The sequence below is a fragment of the Ylistrum balloti genome, unplaced genomic scaffold, assembly GCF_031769215.1.
Source record: "Ylistrum balloti isolate Yb309-2 unplaced genomic scaffold, AGI_CSIRO_Ybal_v1 Utg370882, whole genome shotgun sequence".
NCBI classification, from domain to species: Eukaryota; Metazoa; Mollusca; class Bivalvia; order Pectinida; family Pectinidae; genus Ylistrum; species Ylistrum balloti.
The window spans coordinates 763,519-781,429 of NW_026782502.1; the positions used below are offsets into that span (position 1 = coordinate 763,519).

The 17,911-nt window shown below is 34.4% G+C and overlaps 1 protein-coding gene across 1 annotated transcript; it reads right to left on the minus strand.

Annotated features, from left to right (window-relative positions):
- Window positions 1-227: 227 nt before the first annotated feature.
- On the minus strand, window positions 228-16,754 carry LOC132559284 (glutathione hydrolase 1 proenzyme-like). The gene is made up of 11 exons (XM_060223899.1): window positions 16,612-16,754; window positions 8,794-8,979; window positions 7,296-7,519; window positions 6,763-6,955; window positions 5,563-5,726; window positions 4,633-4,782; window positions 4,039-4,178; window positions 3,052-3,239; window positions 2,304-2,544; window positions 1,126-1,239; window positions 228-374 (listed from the first exon to the last, which is right to left on the minus strand). Exons 1-11 carry the CDS (start codon window positions 16,752-16,754, stop codon window positions 228-230), a joined length of 1,890 nt encoding a protein of 629 aa, XP_060079882.1.
- Window positions 16,755-17,911: the final 1,157 nt, after the last annotated feature.

Below are 17,911 nucleotides of genomic sequence, written 5' to 3' on the forward strand. Positions count from 1 at the left end.
ACTGGAATAGTCCTTACTGTAATGCTTGCATCAGTGATTAACTATTATAAAATTTTCAAATGATAAGACTAAAACTTCACTTATAGTAAATCTCTATACATACAGCATTTTGAAAATCATGTGAAAATTATCATATATTATTATATCAAAGGAGATAATTTATTGACATCTTGACCTGAATTCCAAATAAATACAGATATATGTATAAATATCATTATCATTATTTCTCAAAATCCATCGGGACTGCTGCCAGGTCGTCTGAAGTCACTATTGGCGTAATACCAGTCGCCGTCACTCGTGATTGCATTCACTACAGCTATTGAGCTTGACAATGTTAAATTGTGTCCCAGCTCTGCCAGGCCATTAATGTAATACTGCAACAAAAGTATTGACATATATATATATATATATATATATATATATATATATGAAAATTGATAAAAAACACACAAGAAAAAGTTAAGTTAGCATAGTTACCTTGCACTGAGGAGCAGCTAAGCTGTGAAAATGTTATGCAAAATGCTAACTTAACTTTTTCTTGTGTGTTTTTTTAACAATTTTCTTTAGATTATCACTTGCGTATCGTCATTAACTATATTTTATATACATTTCAAAGTTACTTTATTGATTTGGTTTGATCACAAATCCTTATATATGTAGTTCTCGTTAAAAATTTAATAAATCTTGTAAAAGAAATATTAAAAATATTTGAATTTAAATACCCCAATAATTAACGATACATTTATTATTTTGAAGTTTAACAACTTTGTACATACTTCAGGTATTGCTATTACAACATTATGATCCCTATAACCGATACTGAATAACAATAGAATTTACTGTAAAATCATTTATTTTAGTGAGGTATTTATTTTCATTGAATCCATGGGGTACGCCTGATCCTTGATTCTCTATGTCCAAAAAAATGTCCAAAAATACCATATGAAAGTTGATATGGATTATGTAACAAGTTAATTTTGTGATCAAGAATTGTCCATGAAATCAAGTGCCAACGACAAAAAACATTTTTTTGAAAAAGAACAAAAATTTGGACCCCACAAAAATACAAGATTTAAGATTAGTAGAGCAAGATTAATTAGCCTGACATATCAGAACACTACATACCTCTGGAAAATTTGACTCATAGGAAATTTCTTGAGGTAACAACTGGTGATGTATTCGAGGAGAGTCTACTGCCTGTTTCACATCATCACCAAACCAAAGAAAGTTCGTCATCACCTGAAATGTCAAAAAAATAGAAATTACCCTTATACCTGGCAATTCATTTCACAATGCTGTTTTTTATAAGGTGACCTTGATAATAGATTTGACATAACCTTGAATGTAAGAAAACTTTGACCTATAAAATCTGCTATAACCTTGAATGTAAAGGACATTGACCTTGACTTATGATGTTTGCTACAACCTTGAATGTTACAAACATTGACGCCGACCTTTAAGGTTCTACATATAAATCTTAAATGTTAAAAAAATTCACCTTGAACCTTCAGGTTTTCTAAAACTTTGAATGTTATATACTTTGATCTTGTCTTTTAAAGTTCGCTATAACCTATAAGGTAAATGTGGAAAACACTGGCACAAAGCAGATTCAATGTAGATAATTGTTTTCTGTAGGTACATGACAAACTAAGACCACTAACATCCTCTGAATATCAGAAGCAAGATCAAAATATACAGAAAATTTATGCTCTTTAAATAACATGATAAAATTTTAATAGAACTTTGAAAATTTTTATGTAAAAATATGTATAAGTGCTGTACACAAATAAAGAAAACATGGAGTTTTAATATCTGTCTTTCTATACACATCCTGTAGAGATTGTGAAACTCTCTTCAGTCTGTACAATATAATATACATTCAGAATTCTACAGAACATTTTATCTTGGAAAAAAAAAAATCAATCTATATTGTACAACAATATTCTTCAGTTTTTCCCCCAAACAAATTGTCCTTTCATCTCACTGAATTGTAAGAGATGCAATTAATAACAGCATGAAAAATATCAAATCACGTTAAGTAAATGAATTGAGAAAGATTTTGAAAAAATTCAAATGAGCTTTAAATTCAAACAACATGTATACACCTAAATTATAAACCAATTGTATCCAACACAATGTACGTTTGTTTAAAGTGAAAAACACATAAATGTTTTGTAGATAAAATTAGATATGACAACATGCCTTCTCCTCTCTTTCAAATTGAACAGTTTGACAGGTAAGAAAACATCAAGCTTTGAAACAAAGTTTTTGGTTTAATTTCTTTCCATAACCAAGTAACTTACATAGGCAGTAGCAGTAGTAATCCGTGTTCCACCAGCAGCCCCTAAAACCATTTTTATCTTGTTGTCCTTAGTGACGAGAATAGCTGGACTCATTGATGATACAGGCCTTTTCCCAGGCTTGATAAAATTACTTGGTGAGGGTGCAACGCCAAAATAATTAGTTTGATTTGGTGTGGAAAAATCATCCATTTCATCATTAAACAAGATCCCAGTTCTTGATCCCAACACACCAGATCCAAACCTAAACAGACAAAATACAAAAAAAGTTGACTAAAAGTAACCAAAACTTGCTGGGTATCCCTTAATTATTCATTGATCTGATGCATCACCACTTTGTGGTTTAGAAATGGCAGTGAGTTAATGTCTTTCACCTCAGAGTCTGGCTTTCAATCCCCAAATTGGATGTGAAAAAGGATGTGTTCCACATGATTTTCTTCGACCTGCATCATTTGAAACCCTGTGTTTAATTCACAGAAAAATCATGCTAATGAGAACAGGCTTTTGAATATTGAATAAACTGTGACATGTAAATACCATGGGTTGGGGATGCATTAATATTGCTATTCAGAAATGGAAAATTCACAATAGGGAAACAGAAATCATCATACTTATCATACAGCTTGGTGAAATGCTATCTATGTAGTCTTTGTTGTAGGAGAAGATTGATATAAGTAGCTGATGCAACAGCGTCTATTGGATCAATCATAATACAAAATATCAACTGCACAAGAATATATTAATGATGTACCTTAAATTGACAGTAGAAGTGACAGACACTGCCAAGTTATCATTGCCAACAATGGAAACATGTGCTGTACTTGTCCTATAACGGTCATAGTATGTAGGGCCATAATACTGCCAACCATGGGTGGTGTTGTCCCAGATCATCTTGCGTGTGACATCAGCATAGCCCATAGCAGTCAAATTAGCAACCAGCTGAAATATAAAAAGGATAGGAAATTAGCAACCAGCTGAAATATAAAAAGGATAGGAAATTAGCAACCAGCTGAAATATAAAAAGGATAGGAAATTAGCAACCAGCTGAAATATAAAAAGGATAGGAATTAGCAACCAGCTGAAATATAAAAAGGATAGGAAATTAGCAACCAGCTGAAATATAAAAAGGATAGGAAATTAGCAACCAGCTGAAATATAAAAAGGATAGGAAATCAGCAACCAGCTGAAATATAAAAAGGATAGGAATTAGCAACCAGCTGAAATATAAAAAGGATAGGAAATTAGCAACCAGCTGAAATATAAACGATAGGAAATTAGCAACCAGCTGAAATATAAAAAGGAAAGTCAATATTCCTAATTTGAATATAACAAGAGGTTCATAGAACTTTCAAAGCTCTACAGATATTTAAAAAAATCATTTCTATTACAAAGAGTTTCCTGGCAGAAACTGAGGAGGAAAAATTTAAATATTTGAACCTATAATTCCTCTAATTTGTCCATGTCCCCCTAGCTCCTTCAGGCCAGGTGAGCTGTTTAAATTTATTTGTGAAAAGCAGACAATGAAATAAAACACAACATGTACAGAACATAAAGCAATGTTTTGATGTAGAATTAAGAAATACTTCACCTATTGTAAGTGAACATGATTTGATTATCAGGAGGGAATGCTTATGTATTAAGTCAACATGATGTTACCATATGATGTCATGTGACTTATCTTATCCAATCAGGTTTATGTAGATAAATAGGAGTTGTACCATTCTACAAATATACATACACCTTCAACATGACGGACAAACTTCGGATCTCCCATGTCTGTACGCTTGGCGTATGCAAATTTGAAAGCCTCCGTAATGCGATGATAAGCAAGAAGTTTATCTTCTTTTTTCCATTTCTGTCCTGAAGCAATTTCATAACCTAGAGAAAGTATACATCAGTTTTATTATTGTATATGACAGATTAAACTAAGTCAGAAAAATGTCTGTAATATTCATATTGATCATGAAAATCAGTTGAAAGTACTTCATTATCTCATTGATACAAAATTCTCTTTTTATCATACCATGCACATTTCCATTACCAAGATGATTTTTTTCAACTTCCATTTAGAGAAACTGAATCATATCTCAAGAGATTTTCACCCAATGACAAAAAAATGTTATTTGTTTTCATAAGATAATGCAAACATATAAAACAACACTGTTTATTCCATGTATTTCAGTGAAACTTTTGCAATTTTGTCAATTTTATACTCTTTTCAAAAAGTAAAATATTGAAAAAATGAAAAATTGAAAAATAGCGTAAAAGCTTTTTTTGTATAAGACCATATAACCCCTTAAGCTCGCCCTCCATTATAATGTAGGACATTTACCATCTAATATATTCATGATGTAGATGAGAACTGGACCTCCAGATGGTGCCCCAGAAGAGTACAATGTGCTACCATCTCTCATAGTCGACTTTAAACTTTTACTCATAAGTGCCTGGTAGCTCTTCAAGTCCTGCGCTGTGATTAGTGAGTCTGAAAATGTCCAAACAACTTAGATGTGTGGTCAGAGTTTGGTTTCTAGACACATACAATAGCAGCCACAACTGTTATAAACAACTTTGATCCAAGTTAAGTTTTATAGTTGTTTTACATTCTATAATTAGCCAGGACCATTTAAGGACGTGCCAGGTTTGTTTGGTGGAGGAAAGTCGAAGTTCCCACAGTTCCTTTAGAAAAACCACCAACCTAAGACAAGTACCTGGCAACTGCCCAACAAAGGCCTAGAAACATAACCCAGAGGAGGAGGGCTAGTAATAAAGACATTTAGATTCCTTAACGGCTTGGCCAACACAGTCTATTTGAACCAGGTAGTTTTTCAGCATATCATATATATATATGTATAATAATTTAAAAGTTCTTAATTTGTCACAAGGAGATTTTAGGACATTATCAGTTTCTGCATGCATCCACAATAATTACTAATATATACAGCGTTAAGAAATTACAACTAGCCTAATCCTATTTTAGTGTTAAACTTTCTCCACAAAAAATGCTAAAATAAAATACACTAAAATACAATTTACAGTATTTTCTTTATGTCACAGAGGTATGTAATTATTTATAAATGCCTCTAGATCTGAGATTGAACCTGAGGAGATTAATTTACCTAATTTTCCTGGCAAACACCCCACTGAATGATTTCAACAAACATTCTCCATGTAACTATAACAAGAAAGAACTTTTCAAGTTTCTTTAGGGCCACAATGATGCTAACTAAGGTTAATAGGATGTAGTTAACTATATATTACATACCTTTATCTTTGAGGTCAAGTAGTATGTCTCTGGACAGGTTACCAGTATAAAAACTCTCGGCTCCCTCTGTTGCTATGGTTCGAAGTGTCTTTCCTAATGCTGGAAGTTTCATCATTTCCCCAGTTTTGTAAAAATCTCCAGTAGCTGGGTCTGTGTAAGTTTTACTGTAAAAAAACAAAATGAGCAGAATTTCATGAATTTTTACCCAAGAACACAGGAAATGTGATATATTTATTCAAATGTGTTCTGAAGTAAGTCTTGTACTAACACTAGGCATCATAAAATCAAAGATAACACAAACAGCAGACATAAAATCAGAGGTCACACAAATGGCTGTAATATCAAGAGGTAACACATACAAATGGTGGTTAAATCAGTGGCAACACAATTTAAACAAAGGGAGATAATTCTGCTATTAAGGAGTTGCAGGTCCTGAATTTGGAACACTGCAAATCCTCCTAGTATAAAAATGTATACAACAAGGTATAGTCAAACCTAGTAATCTCGAACTCAGCAAAAACTTTGAGATAACTAAATATTTTATTTCAGTGAGTTTGAAAATTTTGTGTACAGCTAGGCAGGGACCAACGAAATGCTTCAAATTAAACGGGGTCTTTGATTTATACAAGTTCAAGATAATGAGGTTCCACTGTATATTGTCCTTGATTAAGTGAAAGCAAACTTATGCTCCACATATATAAAATTTTAATAGGGGCACTAAGTCATCTATATAATTACACTCAGGAAACAAAAGTTCTAAAAAAGGGAAATAGCTCTGTAAAAGTATTGGGCTGCAAAATCTAAATTTGGTACACTCTATACACTACACTGCAGTTTGTATAACCAATGTATAAAACAAGTGAAATGCTAGTTTAAATGCAAGCAAACGTAAACTATGGACATAAAAATTTAAAAAAAAAAGGGCAATAACTCTGTAATTGAGGAGTGCACTATACCTTGTCTTTTTATGACCAATGTGTAAATTAAATTTCATAATCCTTGCAGAAGTTTTTTTAAAGTTCTGCTTTGGACATGAAAGGAAAGATGAATGGATGGACTGACAGATGGACACCAATGGGCAAAACGGCAACTATATGCAAAAATTTTCCATCCCGTTAAAAGTAGAAAGATTGAAAGAGATGAGATTTTTTTACTGACTAAATCACAACATAAAAAGAAAAAATAATAATTTGAAATTACATGGCATCTGGATCTTTTGAGAGTTTGTTTCGTTCCTTAATCCACATGTCTACCAGATGTTGAGATACAGGGAATCCATCCTCACAAAGCTTGATAGAAGGAGCAAATAGCTCAGACCATGATAGACGACCAAATTTATCGTGGGCTGTCTTGTATCCACGGATTTCAGAGGGAACGGCGATAGACTTTCCTCCTATAACAAATGAATGTGATGTCGTAAGTGGCAATATTTTGTATGTACACATGTTGTGTAAGTTATAAACAGATAGTGCTATTAGCAAAATATGTTTACAGAAAAAGTTTGGTCTTTTTTAAATGTTTAAGACTTTCTGTACGCTGTTTTAAAAACTGAGAGCATAAAAGATTATCTATCAGTGGAAAACATGAATAGATTTTTATAACATTGATTTTATTACAATTAGCTTGGCTTAGCTTGAACATTTTTTAATTCATTATATCCTTGATAAAAATTTAAGAAAAAGTTAAAGAGACTTAAATTGATGCTCTGTAACATAATTAAGAATTCTACCAACCCACTTCCGACTCCCCAGGTTTGTTCACATACATATTCTCTGTGGCAGCGAGTGGTGCAACTTCTCTGGCATCAATTGTCATTGATTCCTGGCTTGTTCTGTTGTACACCACCATGAAGAACCCTCCACCAATTCCACTACTTTGTGGCTGGATGACAGAGTAACAGATCTGTACAGCAATGGTAGCATCTACAGAACTTCCACCCTTATCCTCAAGAATTTTCCTGTAAATACCACAAAGAGTCTGCAGTTGTTAAATGGTTTTATTGTTCAGTGAAAAGATATGATAACTCTGACTGGGGAAGGGAATAGGTTGTGTGTTGGGTGAAGGGGATGAAGGGGATGAAGGGTGTGTGTGTGTGTTGGGTGAAGGGTGTGTGTGTTAGGGGAAGGGTGTGTATGTGTGTTGGGGGAGGGTGTGTATGTGTGTTGAGGGAAGGGTATGTTTGTGTGTTTGGTGAAGGGTATGTGTGTATGTGTGTTGAGGGAAGGGTGTGTGTGTGTGTTGGGTGAAGGGTGTGTGTGTTAGGGGAAGGGTATGTGTGTGTGTTGGGGGAAGGATATGTGTGTTGGGTGAAGGGTGTGTGTGTGTGTTGGGTGAAGGGTGTGTGTGTTAGGGGAAGGGTGTGTATGTGTGTTGGGTGAAGGGTGTGTGTAAGTGTGTGTTGGGTGAAGGGTGTGTGTGTGTGTGTTGGGTGAAGGATGTGTGTGTTAGGGGAAGGGTGTGTATGTGTGTTGGGGAAGGGTGTGTATGTGTGTTGGGGGAAGGGTGTGTATGTGTGTTGGGGGAAGAGTGGGTATGTTGAGGGAGGGTGTGTATGTGAGTTGGGAGAAGGGTGTGTATGTGTGTTGCATGAAGGATGTGAATGTTGGGGGAAGGGTGTATATGTGTGTTTTGGGAAGGGTATGCGTGTGTGTTGGGGGAAGGGTATGTATGTGTGTTTGGGGAAGGGTGTGTGTGTTGGGGGAAGGGTATGTGTGTGTGTTGGGGAAGGGTATGTGTGTGTGTTGGGGGAGGGTATGTATGTGTGTTTGGGGAAGGGTAGGTATGTGTGTTTGGGGAAGGGTATGTGTGTGTGTTGGGGGAAGGGTATGTGTGTGTGTGTGTTTGGGGAAGGGTATGTATGTGTGTTTGGGGAAGGTTATGTGTGTGTGTTGGGGGAAGGGTGTGTATGTGTATTGGGTGAAGGGTATGTGTGTGTGTTGGGGGAAGGTTGTCTGTGTGTTTGGGGAAGGGTATGTGTATGTTTGGGGAAGGGTGTGTGTTGGGATGGCAGGGGAAGGTCTCCTTGCAGTAGCTGATAGCTGGTAGCTGGTAGCATTGTATGCCATCAAGAGCATTTAAAGCAAAGTGTTATGTTCAAGGACACACCCACATCAGCACAGCCTCAGCTTCCACACAAAGCATCACAGGACAAGAATCAAACCACACTCAATTTTTAACAATTTTATCAAGAACATATTATCAATATTATAAGTTATGAATATCAATTCTTACCTGCCAATTTCAGAACAAATAGGGCTATCTGTTGCCAGGGCAGCATGTTTAAATTTGCCAAGGCTGGAGGGGGATGGTCTCGGACTTGGTGTTCCAGATGATATGCCATTCGTCAAGAAAAACAGACCCACCGCCAAGAGAATGATCACCAGCAGAGCGAAGATCACAAACAAGCAAAACTGTGTTCTGTAAAGAATTACGGCTTCCAGTCAGTTATTATCTCCCTTTGGATATTCACAGTTATGCGACCAGTAAGTACGGGTTTTTTGTATGTGTAAATAATAACGACTATCACCTCATATACAAACTTAGATAAGTATATTATATTCTAATGCAATTACAGTACTGACAAAGACCTACCACCTATTTAGGTGTATAGAAATTTCTCTCCATAGAAATAGAAAAATGGGGCAAAGCCACAATTGGCTGGGTTTCGGGATGAGTACAATGTTATACGGTATTTTTAACACACTTAAAGGTGTTTCATTTGTTGAGTATGTAGAATATTTGTTATAAGAGAGGAAGTTTGGTTGTATTTTATGAATTGGTGCAGTTTGTAGTAGTTTGCATAACAAAATAACAAGAAAAGTTTCAGAAAATGACGAAGTTCCAAAGCCCTGAAAATCCAGAAAAATGTCTGGAATTAGTCTATAATAGGAGGTGCACATCTTCAACATATATATAAACATCCTACAAAGTTTTCAAGCTTCTACGTAAAACACTCTAGGAGGAGTTGATTCTACAAAATAGGTACACCCCTTTCCTTCCAAACTGCGGTAAAAATGACTAAGTTCCAAAGTCCAGAAAATCCAGAACAATGTCCAGAATGAATCCATAATAGGAGGTGCACATCTTCAACATATATGTAAACATCAGACAAAGTTTCAAGCTTCTACGTCAAAAACTCTAGGAGGAGTTGATTCTACAAAACTGGTACCCCATTTCCCCGCCCGCCTGTCTGCCATTTACCATACTATAACCTGGATCTGCACTATGTGCAACCCGGCCAAAAATCAAATTTTATAATTATTATCATGACATTCTTAATTGCTGTCAACACATAAAAGGTCATTAGGGTCATTAACTGGTGAAACCCACAGTGACCCAAAATGGAATAACATCAAACAAACTAAAAGGTAAAAGACAAATGCTAAAAATCTTAAATAGTTATATTATTACAAAAGATTAAAATGGTAAGTCATAGTTTATAATATAGACCAACATTTTTCGTTTAACTTAGAATGAAATCTCAACAGTTTTAAAAAGGGTCTTTAGACTTGTAATGTTATGATATTAAAATTCTCGCGTAGACAGAAGGTCAATGCAGTCCAATAAAAAATGTTTAACAGTGAATCACATCCTATGCACTGAGAATTACCGATGCCTTTAAATATATATGAATGCCTAAGGTATTTTACAAAACACCCCAAAATATGAATCTACAGGAAAGGAAGTCTGACTGCTAAGCTAGCATATCTATAGGTCTTTTTGAAGACCAGTATTTTTGCTCAATAGTGTGTAGGCTGTCTTTATTGCGAAGATTTATTTAAAGGATAACTATTATTATTGAGAAAAACAAACAGTTATTGTCATAACTCATAAATAACATTTTATGAGTTATTTATGTGACATTTTACAGGTAAATAAAACTACATATTGCACTTCACAGTCAATATTAATGAATATGCATGGAAAAAAAGTCAAATGCAATTAGTAGGATGTCATAAATCCAGATGATTAAATATCACACAAAGATATATTACCATGTTGTGTTTAGAACTTATCTATATATATCATTGGGGATTCTATTGAAATGCCAGGTAAACAGGATGTTTTATGTTAGTAATAAACACTATAAGGAAAAGTGATTTTTTCACTATTTACATAAGCAGAAAGAATCAATACTGTAAAATAGAAATTGTCGGCTAAAAATTGAGCCCCGTCACTCCTAACTATACATTTCTATTCATCGTGACTTTGGTGTTGGAAAAACATTCCTATCTCCCTTACTTTTGGAGGTATTGATCTACTGATTATATCTCATGAAACTAGAGAAAATGCTGAATAACTTTTGTTCTCAGTCAATTTTGTTTTGAAAAATATTACTTGGGTTTTTTGCGAGTTAAAAATACAAGGCATTTTTTCCTGAATATTTTGGATTAATGACATCATGTGCACGGCGTATGTAAATGTTTATTTGTGGGTCCGGTTTGTATTCCACATATATGTTCAATATGAACAAGAGATTTCACTCAAATTTCAATACCTGTATACCTAATATTCAAAATCTTATGCATGTTCCACCACTTTCACGTAATTTTCTGCAAAAATTTAGATTTGACACATCAGATGCTTTTCACCTGTACTGACCCCCTTACATAAAGGTCAATAATTTCCAAAACCTTCATAGCCAGACCATTACATATCTAGACTCTACACTATACAACTCCAGATTATTTGTGTTACCCAAAAGAGAACTTTCTAAATGTAACCCTCTCCGAAAACTGGAAGTTGACAAATGACACAATATTCTTTTACTACATGTTTTATCAACAGCAATTGAGAGCAATATGCAAATGACTAAATAATGGTCCCCTGTACCTCTTGGTTACTGAAAGGAAGCCATAACAAGATTTTAACAAAGTAGTACCCTGTGACCTCAAAAGTGGGTTAAGGTCATTCATATTATCAAACTTGATAGTTATAATGACCGGGTTATCTTACAAGTAAAATATCTAAATTGCAGACTTTGTGGAACTTGAAAAGCAGTTTTTCAAAGTCTGTTACCCAAAATAATGTTTCTGAATTTTAAACCTTAAACCAGAAGTAGACCAAGCAAAATACTTTTACCTACAACTGTCGCTAGCAACAGGCCTTAGTAAGGAACTGACTAAATACCATCACATTGTGTATCTTGAATACTGGTTATAAGTCATTTCTAGATTTCTAATGAAATAGACTTCTGTGACCTTCAAAGTGGGTCAAGGTTATTTATATTAAAAAGTTGATAGCCTATAACTACAGCTTCCTGAGTAGGAAATATAAAGGCTCTTGGCTTTGTCAATCTTGAAAAGAAGCTTTTCAAATTTTGTTTATCCAAAATAGCAATTTTCAAATCTGACGCCATTGAAAACCGCAAGTTCAAACTTCAGACAAGGTTTTATTAATAGATTTCTTAGCAATTGATCACCGTAGGCTGCTGACAAAATTTCATCACTGTGTCCCTCTTGGTTGTTGAGAAAAAACTATTTAAAAGTTTTGACATAATTGACCCATGTGACCTTGAAAGTTTGTCACATTATAAAACTTGATAACTTGAAGATAATCTATTTAAAATATCTAGCCTCTAGGCCTTGTAGAAGCTGTCAAAAATTTATTTCATAAAATTTCCAGTTCAAACTTTGACTCCAACCAAAATCCTGAAGTTGACATTTTACAAAAAATGATTCCTATGAAATGCTATTTATTTGTTATTTTACATAGCATGTCTGAAGATGAATTAAATTAATACAGCTATTATCTAGATATGGTAATTTAAGTTAGAATCCTATATGACATCATAGCAGTTATTTTGTTTTTTCTGATGAAGTTGAAAATGTCACTAAATAGTAGAGACCATTAGGAGAAATCTTAGATACAGACCTAAAATAAGTTATACCAATTTGTAAGCATTTCAAAAGATCAAAAAGAAACTTATAAAATGTCATTAAACATTAACAGTAAGTGCTGAAAAAATCAGAAGACATTAAATTCATCAGAAAAAGAAATATTAAAAAGAAACAATTCATTTTTTAAAAATAGAAATTTCTGAACTTTGACCCAACAGCAAGTTTTTCATTTGACATTTTTTTTTCATTAAATGTTATATGAATAAGCCAGATATGGAAATTATCTACAAATAACATAATTACACAAACTCTGTACAATAATTTTCGAGATATGACTATTTTAATGTTTTTAACTTATGACATCATGGCGACTATATTGAATACTGTTAGGTGAAAAATGCTTTAAATTATTCTGGAAAACTGGTACTTTAAACATAAGTTGATCATAGTTGATGTCATACGTTAAGTTTAACCTCTTCCAACATGAATCTTCTTTCTGTTTATGATTGATACTACACAGTTCAGTCCTCTCATCCGCACGAAACATTATGTCAATTATCTTCCCAGGTCACAACTTGACCGCTCTCTTCAATACGATTTCACTGGTGACTAATTATATTGTTTTTGTATAATCTGCGACCACAGGACAACTTTGTATAAAATGTAAGTATTTTCATCAACTGAAAATCAAAATGGAAGATTTCTGACTCTGGCTAACATGAATTTGATTTATTTCTCTCAAATGCCTCTCTAGGTCCACACAAATAAAATTATCCTGAGTTTTGAATGACAACTCACGGTTCCTTTTGTATTCATATGTATATCATAAGAAGCGGTGAATTACATAGTGGAATTTGGCAAGCTGGCCAACATATCTTCATTAAAGTAAGATCCACACACAATACAGCCTGGATATATTTTTTGTAGTTTCAGTTCAGGATTTTTTTTGCATGACCACAGACACCTTTTCTTAATACATAAAATCCTTAAGATATTCAGAATAGACTAGCACAGAGTTATACGAGAAAAAACAAAAGCCCTTTAGGTCACAAAGTGTAAGAGGAACTGGTGTCCTATTCCAACACTTCAAATACAAAAACTACTTTAACAATAACAATACTATAATATAAACCATTTTTCAGACACATCTGCCACCAAAGTCAATACTTGTTAATATTAATCAGATAGTAAATAGTATGTAGTGTAGTGTATGTATGAGAGAGAAAATAAAATAACTTAAAACATAAACAAGAAAGAGAATTTGCTGTACTTACGATCTTTTGGGACGATGAATCACCAATCTACAGCATCAAATCCAAAACACTGGTATATAAAATTGTTTAACCACTACACCATGAAAAAATCCCTTAAACTGAGTTGTAATATTGTGTTGAATAAGTTAATTGTATACTAACACCCAAAGGATGCATGACCACGAATTTGTACAAAACATGTAAGTGAATAACACAAAACATAGAAATGTGTCCTACCATTGTTTGAAGTTCTTTTAGGACTCGTAAGTGATATTAGCGACAACTCAGCGATTAAAATGAATAGACAGGTACAAACACTATGTTATTATCATTTACACAGTACACGAAAGTGGACATGTTTTGAGTTGGAAAGGACAAACAAATTATGTTTATAATGAGTTTGTAATAAGGAAAACAGAATGTAGTCTTGAGATTTGCTCATGTGTCACTTGCTAACCAATTTTATTGCGCTTTGAAAATGGGCAAACTTTTTGTCCTCATTCGTCTTTGCAGTCCCTCAATGTGTAGTAGAGGCTGTTTAATGTTTAACAATAAATGTACATGTGTGAACAACTGAAAAGAATCTTTCCAATAAGAATTGGACCAAGATGTAAGGTGGAGATCCTTCATTGCTTTATAAACTTACACAAAAGATCCCAACAAGATCTTGACACCAACCTTTGCATGGTTTTTATGAGTTCTATATTAGTTTTTCCTTATTTCCTTCCTTTCTGATTGGTTCGTATACCAAATAAGCACATCTAGTCTGTCTATGGTTCTAGGGGAATCTATATATTAATGTTTATAAATAATCCATAAACACATAAAACTCAACAGGCTTCTCCTTGTAGTTAATCAATTACATAACCAGCTGACTGTGACTTCAATATTCTTAGAAAGTGAATACATTCTGTCTGGCAGTAATATTTTCTTTTTTGTAGATAAATTAACATAAAACATCACTCATCTAGAATTAACATAAGTATGAATACCAATTGGCATCTTTATTATGCAAGATATGAATTTTATTTCCGCTAAAACACAAGAAAATATTAATGTACTGTTAATCTATTATGAAAAATTACAATCATCACATCACACGAGGTTAGATTAAATCATTGTATCACTACTACATATTGTTTTGGAGAGAAAAATGAAAATATTGCCTCTTAAGAAATTGTAATGATATTTTTTTCTATCAAAATCAAAGACTTCTATCTGTCAGTTATTTTATTTTTCTGATAATTTCTTAAATGGACCATGTTGAAATCCAAGGTGGTTGCCAGTCAGCCATTTTGTCAACACAACTTCGGACCAAAGGTATTTACAATAAAATCTGAAAATGATTCGTTTAGAGACAACTTTTCAAGAAAGAACCACAATAATGACCACATGGATCTGTTAATCATTTTGATTTTCTCATCAGTCTCTAAACAAAGAATGCACAACTAGAGACAAAATGAAGCCCAAATTTAAGACAGATCCATGTAACCCTTCACAAGATAGGGCTTCATGGATGTTTAGTTCAGACCATGGGCAATTTGAACAGCCCATTACATGATGAAGGTCGGATAAAGAAACATGCAGCTGTATGAATAACAATGACAGATGGTATTGAAAATATTTGAGTGTGATGAGGAAAAGGAAGAAGGAGGAGGTTCTTATATACCAGGTAATTAAAAAGCTGATAACTTACAGGTAAATTCCAATGTGTTTTGAATTTAAAATTTTCTTATCCATTGGGAAACAAATTTTCAGAAGTAAATTTTGGGAACTAAATCCCAATGTGAATGTGGTCCATATTCAATACCACAGAGAACCTGGAAAATGGCCTGGTCCCTATATGCAATCACCTTTAACAAGTTATTTTAATTCTGGTTTCCTCTCACAGAAACCCTAATTAGAAAGGTGAGAGCAGGATTTACCAATATTATTGCACCAGAGTTGGACAACTTAGTCTGTGGAGGAACTCATGATCAGTTTTCATGTACATGTAACCCTGGTAAGTACTAGCCACAATATACTTCTCAGTTAGAGAGAATTTTTCTTTAGCTCTGTAACCCTGGTAAATACTGGCCACAATATACCACTCGATGAGAGAGAATTTTTCTTTAGCTCTGTAACCCTGGTAAATACTAGCCACAATATACCGCTCGGTGAGAGAGAATTTTTCTTTAGCTCTGTAACCCTGGTAAATATTAGCCACAATATATTGCTCGGTTAGAGAGAAATTTTCTTTAGCTCTGTAACCCTGGTAAATACTGGCCACAATATACCGCTCGATGAGAGAGAATTTTTCTTTAGCTCTGTAACCCTGGTAAATATTAGCCATAATATACCACTCTGTTAAAGAGAAATTCTCTTTAGCTCTGTAACCCTGGTAAATATTAGCCATAATATACCACTCGGCTAGAGAAAAGCTTCTCTTTAGCTTGATTGGTTCAGCATTACCAGTTGAGCGGTATATTGCTGTTCCTATTTTACTATGGTTACATAATTCCTGCCAGGAAATACAAAATGTATCTTGTCCTCAAGTTTCTAGGGGTTACAGTGATGCTTGTGAAAGTAACACTAAGTATCATTACTGGGTTGCTTCGTGGGCAGCAACGTAACAATGGTCATCATTTATTTTAATGTCTCTGCTAGGATTCAAACCCGTGACCCTGGCTTACTAGTCTGAAGCTTAACCAATTGAGCTAAAGAGTTCTCTCTCCGAGTGGTATATTGTGGCTAGTATTTCACCGGGGTTACATATTCCTTGTAAAAACTGCTGACATTTTGATAATATATTAATAGTTTCAGTATTTTCTTCTCTTTTTTTTAATTTTTTGGTAAGATCAAAGACGTATATATGTTATATATGTCTCTGGTAAGATTGAGACAGGTTTAAGAGAGCCGCAGAGGACTCACTGTCACCGTGCTGTAACGTGTACGTGAATACATCTTAATTCTCTCACCTAGACTTTTTGTCCTTCTTTGTCACTCTTCTCTTAATATCCTGTTCGTCATAATAGCTAACAAATTCCGAGTCACTGTCTAGTAAAAGCGGTTCTCGCTGTTCTGGTTCGGCCGACATCCCAGCTGATCGTGTTTTCGCCATCTTTCCCCTGACAACTCGTAAATGACATTACAATCCTAATTTCATCAATTACGTGTCCTTATCTTAATGCAACGTTTCACTAAATATGCGTAGTCATTCTTTAGTTCTAGATTCTCACCTACTCTATTTGGAATTGACAGGTTACTGTTGTGTTATTTTAAGACCTTCACCTTTCTAGTCTCTAGGTCTTTGCGACGCTTGAATATTAAATGCTGCTGATCCATATATATCACCAGTAAGCGACATGTGAAGTTGTGACTTGTCCACTAAAAGGCCGAAAGGTCGACGTAATAGTGAATGTAAAACTCGTGAAATAAAAGGACGAGACATTAAATTGTGTCTACAAAAAGAATTTACAGCTATTTCTTATCAGCCAACCAAGACGGTAGTGTAAAAAAAAAAAAACCGGACTTCGGATATTTTATTCTAGGTCCGTGGAAAACCAAATACATATCAACTTAGTTAGTAAGATATCGTTGAATTTCCCCACATTGAAGTAACACAATCCTCCGTAGAACACGTCTTAAAACAAGTAAATCTCCTCGACAGGGACTTTGGTCCTGGGCGTACGATCCCCCGCCGATACCATGAAACGAAACCTGGATTTGTTTTCTAACCAGACCTAAATTTTCCGCATCATTTCGATCATTCGAGGTGAAGTCACTCAACCTCCGAATGTAAGATGTCCCATTATCAAAACTGCAGAAGACTACGACAACCAAGGTTCCACATCTCCAAGAAAGCATGTCTTTCTCCTGTAGCTTCTTCCCCTGGAGTGGTAAACGGCACCAAAGTCAAACGGAAGGAGTTATGAAAAACATCATGTCATCGCTGGGGTTCGAACTACCCGAACACTCTACTGCTCGACTAAAGGGAAATTCCCACCAGCCTAGACAAGTAAGGTAATCTGTGCTCTCGTGATCAGCTTCCACAACAGAATATAGCGCGGGTATCTAAAGTAGGAAAGCTACTGTACGTTTGTCTTTCTCCACCCTTGCTCAAATCAAGCTTATACTTTAAGACACTGACCATGTATTCTGTGCTGTATACATTTCGTTTGTTTTATTTTTTTACAGGATGCAATTTTGGTAAAATTTTTAATCATATTATAATTAAGTGTTCATTGGCACCTTTGTAATCACCTCTAACACCAAATG